Source organism: Rousettus aegyptiacus, unplaced genomic scaffold (assembly GCF_014176215.1).
Source record: "Rousettus aegyptiacus isolate mRouAeg1 unplaced genomic scaffold, mRouAeg1.p scaffold_m13_p_14, whole genome shotgun sequence".
NCBI classification, from domain to species: domain Eukaryota; kingdom Metazoa; phylum Chordata; class Mammalia; order Chiroptera; family Pteropodidae; genus Rousettus; species Rousettus aegyptiacus.
In genome coordinates, this window is record NW_023416289.1 from 40,147,662 (window position 1) to 40,159,201 (window position 11,540).

At 56.9% G+C, this 11,540-nt stretch overlaps 1 protein-coding gene across 9 annotated transcripts; it reads right to left on the reverse strand.

The window, feature by feature from the left end:
• Positions 1 to 2,434: 2,434 nt before the first annotated feature.
• DYRK1B (dual specificity tyrosine phosphorylation regulated kinase 1B) lies at positions 2,435 to 11,333 on the reverse strand. 9 transcript variants are annotated; one of them, XM_016166858.2, is made up of 11 exons: positions 11,162 to 11,322; positions 9,017 to 9,180; positions 7,922 to 8,044; positions 7,634 to 7,822; positions 7,104 to 7,251; positions 5,960 to 6,246; positions 4,985 to 5,131; positions 4,766 to 4,906; positions 4,151 to 4,466; positions 3,685 to 3,791; positions 2,435 to 3,591 (listed from the first exon to the last, which is right to left on the reverse strand). In XM_016166858.2, exons 2-11 carry the CDS (start codon positions 9,077 to 9,079, stop codon positions 3,220 to 3,222), a joined length of 1,893 nt encoding a protein of 630 aa, XP_016022344.1. In that variant the 5' UTR covers positions 9,080 to 9,180; positions 11,162 to 11,322; the 3' UTR covers positions 2,435 to 3,219. The 9 variants fall into 9 exon arrangements, with proteins under 9 accessions (XP_016022344.1, XP_016022347.1, XP_036087539.1 ...); XM_016166861.2 differs by having other exon boundaries at positions 4,151 to 4,346; positions 7,922 to 8,041; positions 11,162 to 11,320; XM_036231646.1 differs by lacking the exon at positions 11,162 to 11,322 and adding an exon at positions 10,441 to 10,731 and having other exon boundaries at positions 7,922 to 8,041.
• Positions 11,334 to 11,540: the final 207 nt, after the last annotated feature.

Genomic DNA, 11,540 nt, shown 5'->3' on the forward strand with positions numbered 1-11,540 from the left:
CTCTGCTGTGTTTCCACTGCTGAGCACGAAGCAGAGGCAAGATGAAATATTTATTGAATATGTGAAACCTCAGAAAATTTTAGGGAAGCCCCTCAAAGTTTGTGGAAAGGGGATCGACAGGGTCTCTGAGGTGCCAAGAGTTCTTCTAAGTGTTGGAGATAAAGCATGAGGTAGACAAAAGTGGATGGGGGCTTGACTGGGGGACAGACAATAAGATAAATGGTATAGCATGTTAAACAGTGATCTAATTAATGGTTAGGGAAAGTTAAAGGGAAGTTAATATGTGAACGTTAGTGATACAATTCTAAAAGGGTGGTCAGGGAAGAGCTCAAGGAGAATGTGACATCTGAGTAAAGGCCTAAAGGAGGTAGAAGTGGAGGTGAGCCGTGACTACTGGGAGGGGTGCTCCGGGTTAAGAGAACACTAAGTGTGAAGCCCTTGAGGCCAACGAGGCTGGAGCAGTGAGCAAGGAGAGGGGACTGGATGACGCCAGAGCAGTAACGTGGGCTGTCGGGCAGGGCTTTGCAGGCCATGGACAGAACTTTGGTATTTACTCTCTGTGGGACGAGACCACAGCAGGGTACTGAGCAGGGGAGGAATGTGACCCGACTGAGGTGTTCACAGTGTCCCTCTGGCTGCCTGTGAGGAACAGACTGTGGGGAGCAGGAAGACTACTGAGGAGGCTGCCATGACAGCCTAGGCAGGAGATGAGAGTGGACAGGACCAGGGTGACAGCAGTGGCGGTGGGAAGAAATGGTTGGTCAGGTTCTGAATATGCTTTGAAATTTGCTGATAGATCAGATGTGGGTGTAAGACAAAGAGGGGAGTCCAGGACAATTCCAAAGTTTTTGGTATGAGCAACTACAAGGATAGGGGCAGCATTTACTGAGAATCTGGGAAGAACAGGTTTCGGGGATAATACCAGGAGTTCAATTTGGCCAAGATTATCTCTAGATATCTCTAGATATCTGAGAGGAGATAACATGTAGGCAGTCAGTCAGCGGGTCACACAGGAGAGGTTCTGGGCTGGAAACAGAAATTTCAGATATACGTGTCTGTGCTTATCGGTCCCAAATTCCTTATAGGACCTACATGATTTGGCTCCTGCTGATACTCGAGGCTCATCTTATGCCTGGCTAAGTCACACACACCCCCGAATCCTGAGCCTTCTGCTTCCTAGCTACATGATCTTGGCCAAGTTACTTAACTTTCTCTGCCCTCATATCCTCATTTGCAAAAGGGAGGTCATAATGGTACCAGCATCCTAAGACTGTTCACTGACAAAAAGATTTTTTAAATTAAGCATCTACAATATACCGGCCACTGCCCTACGTGGTGGAGATATTCCTTTCCCGCCCCTCTCCCACAGTGTCTGTGAGCCGTACATGCAGACTGTCCACTCAGCCCATCTCTACCACCCACACCCTTCCTCCCCTCCCAACCCAGATCCCTGTCCTGGTTCATCCCCGAGGTTGCTGGCCTGGGAGCCTGCCACAGCCGCCAACCTGGGCTCCCAGACCCAAGTCTCTTCCACGTCAATCAACTGCCAGATGGAATCGAATTGGGCCATGCCCCTTCTCTTTTAGACATCTTCCTGTGGCTCCTCATCGTCCTCAAGACAAGGTCCGAGATCCCTAAATAGCCAACAAAATCTTCCACGATTTAATTCATAGGGAACTTTCAATTAAATCTCCACCAACACGACTGCCAGGCTGTTTCTCACCGCTGACTTTTGGCAAGCCATTCCACCGCACCGCCGCCAACCTCAAGCACCCCTCCGTCTTCAGTTCTCAGGTCAGGAAGGTTTCTCCACCTGTCGTTCCTCTGGGTTCCCCCGCGTTAGAGAACACACGCAGATTGGGTTTCCCCGCGAGCTGGGCCAGACAAAAGGCTAGTGATGCCCCGCACGGTGGGCCCGCTTCCAGCCTCAGCGCCTACCTCGGGCTCTGCAACCGCGAGCGCGCGACCCGCGAGCTCTCCGCGAAGGGCAGTCACGCACCGGCCGCACGCCTCAGTCAACACTGGCGCGCAGCACGGGCCCGAACCACCCAATCACGGCCTCCTCCTCCTCTGCAGCCCGCCTCAAACTCCCCGGGCCCGCCTGCCCCTGACTGCCGATTGGCCACCTGACTCTCCGCCCGGAAGACGACAGTGAAAGGAACTCTGGACTTTGTAGTTGCTCAACGAAAAGTGAGGGAAGACCGCCCGGCGGAACTCCCATTTCCCGGGAGGCGCCGCGCCCCAGTGGTCGAGGACGACACCCTCTAAATCACGCGGCTCTTGATTAGCCGTTTGGGAGAAGTTTCCAAATTGCCATGGAAACAGTCCCACTCACCTGGAACCCGGGGAATATTTTTTTGCCTGAGAATCTCAAAACACCTTGCTCTGCAATGGTTCCAAAGGGTGAAACCAGACGTGTGGGTGGTAAAGTCTGTATCACTGTTTGCTCGCCATTCCCCAGATGGCACCAATAAGTCCACTACATGTATTCAGCACCTACTGGATGCCTGCCTGGCCTAAGGAGCCACTCCTGCGCAATCTGTAGTCGCCCTAGCTTATGTGGGCAGAACCTGATGTTTCCTGGAGACAGGCCAGAGTTAGGCTCTTACCCTTTCGGGGTCTCAGTTTACCCTGGAAAAGGCAAATGCGAGCTAGGAACCTATCCAGGACCTCTGTCTAGGATTCCTTAGGACCCCACCTCCTGCAGCCCCATGCCAGAGCCAATAGCCATAACTTCCCCATGGACATATCCCGCAAGACAAAGCTCTTCCAGCATCCCTTCCCAAACACCATTCCCCATCATGCCTCCGTGGGCTGAGTAAGGTGAGCCGGGGCCCTGCAAACGCTCAGGCGGGCATGTGAGAAAGCTCTTTACTGGGGGGTACAGCAAGGAGGAGCAAGGCCATCTCCCCCTACCTGCCCCCACCCCCTCCTAGGGTCCTGGGGTGAGGGGGATCTCCCCCGCACCGGACCACCACTGTCTTTGGTACAATAAATAGAAAACAAGGGGGGAGAGGGGCCAAGGGTCCAATCCTTAGTGGGGAGGGCACGCTTAAACCCCTCTTCTTGACCCCCTGCCCCAGGCCCCAATCAGTGCAGGCCTCACCCACCCCAGCTGGGTAGCAGCAATTCCAGTCAAGGGGAGAGATGAGGATGGGAGCCCAGGGCCCCCAGATGGGGGGGTATGGCTTCAGGAGGGGCCCCAGGGAAGGGGCAGGGTCATGAGCTGGCTGCCGTGCTCTGCGGTACACCATGGAGGCCCAAGCGAGGCCCCAGAGTGGCAGGGTCATCAGGGGGTGGAAGGGGTGGACGACCTCCTGTCATCCGAGTCCGGAGGGCTGAGGCAGCCGGGTGCTGGGGGGCAGGTGCTGGGTGGAGTGGGGAGTAGTCCGGAGGGCTGCCCGCAAGGCTCACATCCATCAGCTCTGGGGGTGGTGGCGAGGTTGGTGATGGAGGACGGCCAAGGCATCGGGGTTGCGGGGGTAACTGGGCTCCAGCCCCTGGCAGTGATGAGGCAGAGGCAGGGGCCTGATGTGTCTTGTGGGGTACATCGCCCCCTGCCCAGGGGCGCAGCGGCTGGGAGGGTGGGACCTAAAGGGCAGAGGAACAGTGAGTGTTGCAGACACAAGTCCTGAAGCCCAGATATCCCACCACCCACCCCCAAAGGCCTCAAGGCCCTAGTACCTGGGGGCTGTTCATCTCACAGTCAGTGATGGGGGGTCCAGGGCCCCCACAATATCGGTTGCTGTAGCGATAGGTCCGGTTGTCACTGGAGGAGCCACTGGAGCCTCCTGAAGTGCCAAGAGAGGAGAGAAGAGGCCTTCGGTAAGGAGAGGTGTTGGCTCGATTTTTCGGTGACCGAGTCTGATTCCTGGCTCAGGCCCAGGTTTGGGGTTTGGGTTCTGTTCTTATTTGAAGGATCAGGCCCAATTTTGAGATTAGAGGTCAGAGTTAGAGGTTTGAGCCCAAGCTTAGTTTCAGAGACCAGGTCAGGGCCAGTCAGAGCTCTCCTGCCCCATCCTTTGGAGTTCAGGATGATGCAGCTTCCACTATGTGGAACTATGTGGAGGCCCAGTGGCAAGGTCCCCTGGGTCAGGCCAAACCAGAGCTGCCCCAACCCGTCCTACCCCACTGGGCACTGGGCACCCACCAGAGCTGGAGATGGAGCTGGCGGTGCTGGAGGAGGGGCAGGTGTCAAGGGGCGCGGGCGAGGTGGAGGCACTGCTGCCTGCCGGGCCCGTGTTGGTGGCCTCATCAGCCGTGCGGCGGAAGAAGCCGTGCTGCAGAGCCCCCAGCGGGCTGATGCGGGCGGCGGGCTCATACTCCAGCATGCGCAGCACCAGGTCCTGGAAGCGGAGGTAGTCGGCGGGGCTGTGGCCCGGCTCCCCCGCCCGCCGGCCCCCGGGCCCGCCCGTCTGCACGCCCAGCACCTCCTGCAGCCGCCGTGTCCCGGGGCCCTGGTAATCCTGGCAGGGAGGGGGTGGGAGGGGGGGCAAGAGAGTGGCCGTCAGTGGGCAGGAGGGGCAGGGAGACACACACGGGGAAACAGAAGCACAAGAGAGAAAGTGGAAAGAGAGAAGCTAAGAAGAGTTGTGGGGTGGGCTGGAGAGACAGGGTGGGCTGGGGAGGAAGGAAAGGACAGACGAGGGGGAGAGGAAAGAATGGGAAGACACAAGGGAAAGGAAGCAGGGAGAGAGGGAGCCCCAAGCGTGAGAGAGTGAGGGGCCACCAGGGCGGGAGGAGCGGCATAGGGCGGGGGCCGCACCTTCCTGAGTTCCTTTGTCCTTCGTAGGGTCCAGCCACCCCCAGGCAGCCGTTCAAAGTACTTGCGAGCCTTGGGTGCCTGGTCCAGCATGGGGGCTGGTGGGATGCCCAACACCTCCACGATCCGGTTCATCTGATCCACCTGCGAGCAGGCGGGCAGTCAGGGCCATCAGGACCGCCAGGCCTCTACCCCGAGCACACCCCCTCCTCGGGAGCACACCTCATTGGAGCCACTGAAGAGGGGCTCTCCAGTGTGCATCTCCACCAGGATGCAGCCCAGGGACCACATGTCAATGGCCAGGTCATAGGGCGTGCCCAGGAGCACCTCAGGTGACCGGTAGAAGCGGCTCTGGATGTACTGGTAAATCTGGGGGAGGAGAGTGAGCAATGGTCAGAAGTCCCAGCCTCCCCTACTGGTACCACTGACGCTCCTAAAGCTAAGACAAGCTGTTGGCCCCCAAAACTGGGGATGGAGGCTCCAAACCCTGACAGAACCAGCACCAACTTTCTATGAGCCACCAGCACCATCTTATTCATCAGTCTCAGGCCTCTGCTGGTCTAGTTTGACCCTGATCTCCGGCCCTAGGCCTGACTCTGGTCCCCTCCCGGTTACCAGTCAGAAGCTGGCAGTCCGCAAACCCAGGCCCTTCCCACCCTCACAATCCAGATCCTTATCATGCTGCCACCATCATCTCAACTGACAGCTAACAGGAAGCTGCAAAGCTGAAGCATTCCCCCTGCGCGCCCCCCTACTCTCTCTCGCCCCCCCCCACACACTCACACACACTCTCTCTCTCTCTCTCTCTCCCCCCCCTCCCCCCCACCCCCAGCTTTAAGAGCACAGGGTAAACAAAACTTAGGAAAGTGGCACCCAGGCTCAAAGCCAACCCAACCTCCCCTGCCCACATGTGGCAGCCTCAAATCTGGCCTGCCCCCAGGCTTCACTCTTCTCTCTCCTAGCAGTAAACATACCCCGTGGCCCTCTCCTTTACCTCCTTCACCCACTGGCCCTACCCTTCATACCTGGCAATCACCCTATTCCAAGTACTATGCCCTCAGTCATCAGCCACTTCAGGCTGCACACAAAAACCCATCCCAGCCTAGCACCGCCCCAATCTCCAGCTGTTTGCCCCGCCCCTTCTGACCACACCCACATCACCAGTCCCAGTCCCGCCCACTCCCGGCCGGGCCGCACCCGCTGGCCAAGCTGGCAAGAGCTGCCGAAGTCCACGATCTTGATGGCGCTGCGCTTGGGGTTGCAGAGCAGGATGTTCTCGGGCTTGAGGTCGCAGTGAATGATGCTGAGCTCAGGTGTGGCCAGGAAGAGCAGCGCTGTGCAGAGCTGCTGCGCCAGCTTCCGGGTCAGGTTCAGCGAGACGCCACGGAAGTGCGTGTTGCGCAGGAGGTCGTACAGGTTGTAAGAAAGCAGTTCGAACACCAGGCACAGGTGGTTCCGGAACATGAAGTGCCGCTTCAGGTGCACTGCAGGGAAGGGGACCATGGGCCAATGGAGAAGAAACTGAGGCTCACAGAGGGCCGGGGGCGGCCTGGGGTCCATAGTAATCAAGGAGAGAAGCTGTACGGGGGTCTGTGTCTCTGCTTCTTGAGTACTGGCCAGAGTCTGGTGCACCCGCAAGCACGGGTTGCTAGTCAGGACATTTTTATATGGTCTATAACTTGAGTCAAATCAAGAAAAAGATTGACTGACTTTCTTAAGAAAAGTGAATTCAAGTCTTTGTCAGATTAAACCAAAGAGTTTCCATTTGGTGCTGACAGACCTTTAACACTATTCTACACTGCCTCATCTAATTTTGACGTTGTTTTAGTCTGAGTTCTATTTATTTTGGTAGCTAAGGATCCTCGTTTTCCATTTACTATAAGGATTTATATTAAAAGAAACACATTCTTTAATCATCATCTTGCTTTTACTAAGAGGAACCAGTACAAGCAAGAAGAAAAAGACCAGCATAGATGTTAGGAGTGAAGGCTCTGGCGCCACTGGCTGTTCAAATTACAGTCTGAGAGACAAACTCTGTGCCCTTACGCAAATGATAGCACCAGGATGCCTCAATTTCTTCACCTCTAAACTATGGGCAATGATCCCCCTTCCATGGGGCTCTGGTGAGGCATACACGAGTTAATTTATGTGAAGCGCTGACAAGAGAACCTGATCCTTAGCAAGCACCCAATAAACTGAGCATGTGAATAGGGCAAAAATGAAAGTGGCAGGAGAATCACAGATTTCAGGGGATGACAGGCTAAATCCTGCCCTGAAGACACGAGCCCTGGCCTATACCGGGTGACCCACCCCTACGTAGCTCTGCTGCTTTGGGCCTCACCAATGTAGTACTTCATCTCCGTGTCATGCTGGTTCATCAGCTCCAGCAACCGCAGCTCAATCTGGGCCTGGTTCAGGAAAGCCTTTTTGTTCTTGATGATCTTGATGGCCACCAGCTCCTGAGTCTGATGGTCGTAGGCTTTCACCACCTGCAGGGGCAGGGCACGTTGCAAAGTGAAGCGGCAAGGAAAAGGCCAGCCAGGCACCACTCTTTTCCCTCCAGCTTAGCAGACCCACTGGTATCAATATCAATATTACTAAAAGTGATCCAAAATCCAGTGCTCGCCAATAGTCAGGTGCTAGTGTAAACACATGAAATAACACAACTACCTTATGCAGAGTATCCTGCTGTTTGTATTTTACAGAAAATGAAACTGAGGCACGGGGAAGCCAAGTTACTGGGCTGGGATGCGTGGGCCAGCACAGAACTCGAAGCCACCGAACCACTGCCTGTGTTTATCAGTACGAGCATTTGCCCACGTTCCCCAACCCCAGGGCAGGATGAGGCGGGGTGGGGTGGGGCATCCACACCTGGCCAAAGGAGCCTTTGCCAATGAGCGAGTCAATCTCATAGCGCTCCAGCCAGCGCTCACCACTGCGCACAATGTAGTCGTGGTTGTCGTCGTCATAACCGTGGTTCAGGACCTTCTTCTCCTTCTTGGTGCTTGAGTCCTGAGGGGGCGCCTGCTGAGCCCGCCGCTTCTTCTTTGCATAATAGACCTGCCCAGCCGGCCAGCCAGGAGATGAGGACTGGTAAGTGACCTGTGCCGGTGGTCAGGACCCCTCAGCGCCCAGCCTGGGTTCCCCGGCCCTGCCCACCTCGTTGATGTGCTTGTAAGTCTTGATGAGGTCCACGGAGAGCTTTCGCAGTGGGGCCGAGGTCGCATCCCGGAAGGCCAGGGGTAGCCTCCGTGGCAGGAGCCGCACATCAGGCAACACCTGCTGAGGGGGGTGAGGCAGGCACTGAGGACAGGCCTTCACCTTCGTCTTCAAGGGGGAGAACTATATGGGCAGCTGGCTCATCATGACCGTAAGCATTCTTATTTGATCAATGTCTGACAACCCACTAGAAGAGAAAGTCCCCAGGGGTGGAGATTTTGTCTTGTTCCTGCTGTACTTCCAGTGCCTGGAGCACGGCCTGGCACAAAGTGAATGATCACAGAGACTGGCTGAGTGAATGAACAGTGAACTATTTGCCCCTGTCCTTTCATCCACCTTCACTCCTTTCTGAACCTCAGTGGCAGAGGTCCTGTAGACCTGGGCTCTGCCCCTCCTAATCCTTTGCCTGAGACCATCCATTCTGGGCATCTCATCTTGAGGCCCCTCATCTTGCTTTACCCTCATCCCTTGGGGCCTTCCCAATGCTCACACCCAATTCTAAGCATCTTTCCCTAGTTCTTTTACCCAAGGAACTTAAGATCTGGATCCAGCACTCTGGACTTCCCGCTCTGAGCTCTCCACTTGGGAGCCTTAACCCTGTACCCCTAGACCCTGCTGGTTCCAAGATCCTTCAGGCTCAACTTGCTCCCCACTTACCCCCTCTAGATCTTTCACTCTGGACTTTTTTTCCTTAGTGAACATTTATTACCATGTGCCAGGCACTATCCTTAGCATTTTACATGCATTTCATTAACTCATTGAAGCCTCACAACAACCCTGTGAGGTAGGTATCATTATTGGCCCCATTTTACAGAATAGCCTGGAGAGCCTAAGTAGTTTTTCCACCAGTCTGGATCTAAAACCAGGCCTTCCAAACCCTGACTCTGCCAGCAACCCCTCTATCCTCCACTCCCGTGGGACCCTTCAATCCCTGGGAGACTGTCCTGGGCAACCACATTACCTTTTGGTCCTGAGTCCCTTCTATCCCCAGCCGCCCCCTACCCCAGGCAGGTGAGGAGCCAGCTGAACGCGTACCTGCGTGTGCTCCTGGGGCCCCGGGAAGCCAGAGAAGGGACCATGGCCCGGTGGGACGGCCATGGTGGGCTCAGAGGGCCGCAGGGGAGCGAGGCCTGGAGCGGGAGCCCGGCCGGGGGGCGCCTTCTCGCATCCTGCACCTCGGCTGCCACCGCCGCTGAGACCTGAGAGCAGGCGGGAGGCAGGGAACAACATGGAACAAGGGGATATGTGGGACAGTTATCAGGCAGGAAAGAGGTGGACATCAAAGAGAAGGCAGGACACAGAGGGAGGGGGGAAAGGGTGGCAATGAAAGGGGACAGAGAGAAGTGGCCGGGTGAAGGGGAGGAAAAGCACAGTGGAGACCCTCGACAAATGATTACCAAATAAATGAGATAAGCAGCACAAAGAGGGGTACGTGTGAAAGGGAGTGATTGGGAGCCAGGCAGGGAGATGGGTCATGACAGGAAAGGACAAAAAGACACCAATAATTGGGAGGAGGAAGAGAAGAGAAAGACAGAAACCACAGGCAGTAGAGGAAGTAGGATTCACTCTTTTCTTCCCATTTCCACTTGCAGCCCTCCCCAGGGCCCCCTCACACAAGATTCTGCCCTCCTGCAGTCTTCCCCCAGCATCAGGATCTCATTTCTTATCAAAGCAAGGTCCCTCCGCTTCAAGATCTACGGTTCCCAGCAGATACCCCAATCCAGAGAACTCTAGGATCTCCCGCAAATCACATGAGCGTCGTCTGGGCCCCAGCCAAACCATAGCAAAGTCCTCCACAGGCCCATAAAACCAAATCAGGGTCCTTGGGGACCTCCTGACCACACTGTTATCTGAGAACCCCTATATAACAAGAGTCCTACCCCTATGGCATTCTCATCCACCAGGGCACACCCTTCTCAGGGGACCCTCCTCATATCATACCAAGACATCTCTCTTGTATCATTCCCTCCCACATCAGGGATCACCCTCCAAGCCATATTTCAGTTCCCCCATGCCACATTAGAGCTCTTTCCCGTATTAGTCCAGTGTCCCCCTCCCAATCAAGGCCCACTCCTCCTGATAGGAGCAAAGGGGAGGTGTCTTCTCCCACATTAGAGTGATCGTCCTCTTCTCCTTCACAATGGACCTTACCCACCTCTTCCCAATCCAATATTCCTCCCAGGGCCGTTTCTCCAGTCACTCCTCTCTACACCAGGGTCAATCCACAACTGTGCTCATTCCTAGAAGGCCCCCATAGTCAAAGTCCCCAAATATCACATAGTTCTTCCCTCCCAGAGTGCCACATCAAAATCCTCTCCCCACTGGCCTTCCCTCATGTCATTCTCTTTCTCTTATGCCAAACCTTGCCACTCTAAGACCTCTTACAGAGCTCCCCCCAAAAACCACCTTTCCCAGGCCCTCCCACACCAGGACCGTCTCTCCCTGCCCCCACCCCCTACCCGGGTCAGGGTCGACGCGGGGCCCACGGGGGGCTGGGGCGCGGTGGGGCCCCCAGTGGGGTGGGCGAGCAGCCAGCATGGCGGCAGTGGCAGCGGTGAGGAGACAGCCGCCTGTCCCGGCCCGGCCAGCCCGGCAGGGAGGGCAAGCGGGACAGGCGGCCTGGTGGGTGACAACAGCAGCCGCCGACGCCGCCGCCGGGGGAGGGGAAAAGAGGAGACGAGGGTCAGCCCGGGGCACGCGGGGGAAGGGGAAAGCAGGTGGACGGGGGAGGGGCTGGTTAACCCTCGCCCCGCCTGCCCCGCCCCGCGCAGCCACCCGCCCCGGGGGACACCAGCGTCCCGCCCCCTCCCTAGAGGCCCGCCCCGGCCCGCGGTGTCGGCCTGAACTTGGCAGTCCACACCTGCCATGGCAACAATCGTGCCATTGGCCGCTGCTGCCAACAGCTCAACCAATCACAGTCCAGGGCAGCTGTTGCTAGGCAACGACGATGCGGCCGGCAGAGCTGAGCCCAAACAAAGGGCGGGAGCGGGGCCCTGCCACCCCCTCCCAGGACAGCCCCCCAGGCTCGGCCCCTTCCAGGAATCCGACTATGAATAGCCAGGCACAGCCTGCACCTGCCAGCTGCCCCTCTCTTCTCCCTCAGGCTCGTGCTAAGTCTCCCTGCGACACAGGCAGGGCGGGTCTCGTAATGCCCCCTCCCGGTCCGAAGCCGCATCTTACCTGAGAGCGCGGGCAAGGGGACTCAAACTGCTCGGGAAGCCCGAGCTCAGACCTGCCCACCCGCTGAAGGTATTCGGCGGACACGACGAGCGAGGGCCCTGATTACCCAGTAATGCAACCAACAAAATGGCGACCACAACAAACCGGCCCCCCCACCCCCGTCCTGGGCTCCGCCCCAAAGGCCCATCTGCTCCCCCTCACGTGACCCAAGAAAACACTCCGCGCTGCTCTCAGTGGAGCTTACCGGCACACATGCGCAGTGGGCTACCAACCCCGCCCAAGCGCCAAACCGGGTTAGGGCGGCGCAAGCGGTACCTAAGAAAAGAGCATGCGCTGTGTGACCGGATGAGAATGCCCTCCCCCACCACGACCTAAGTCC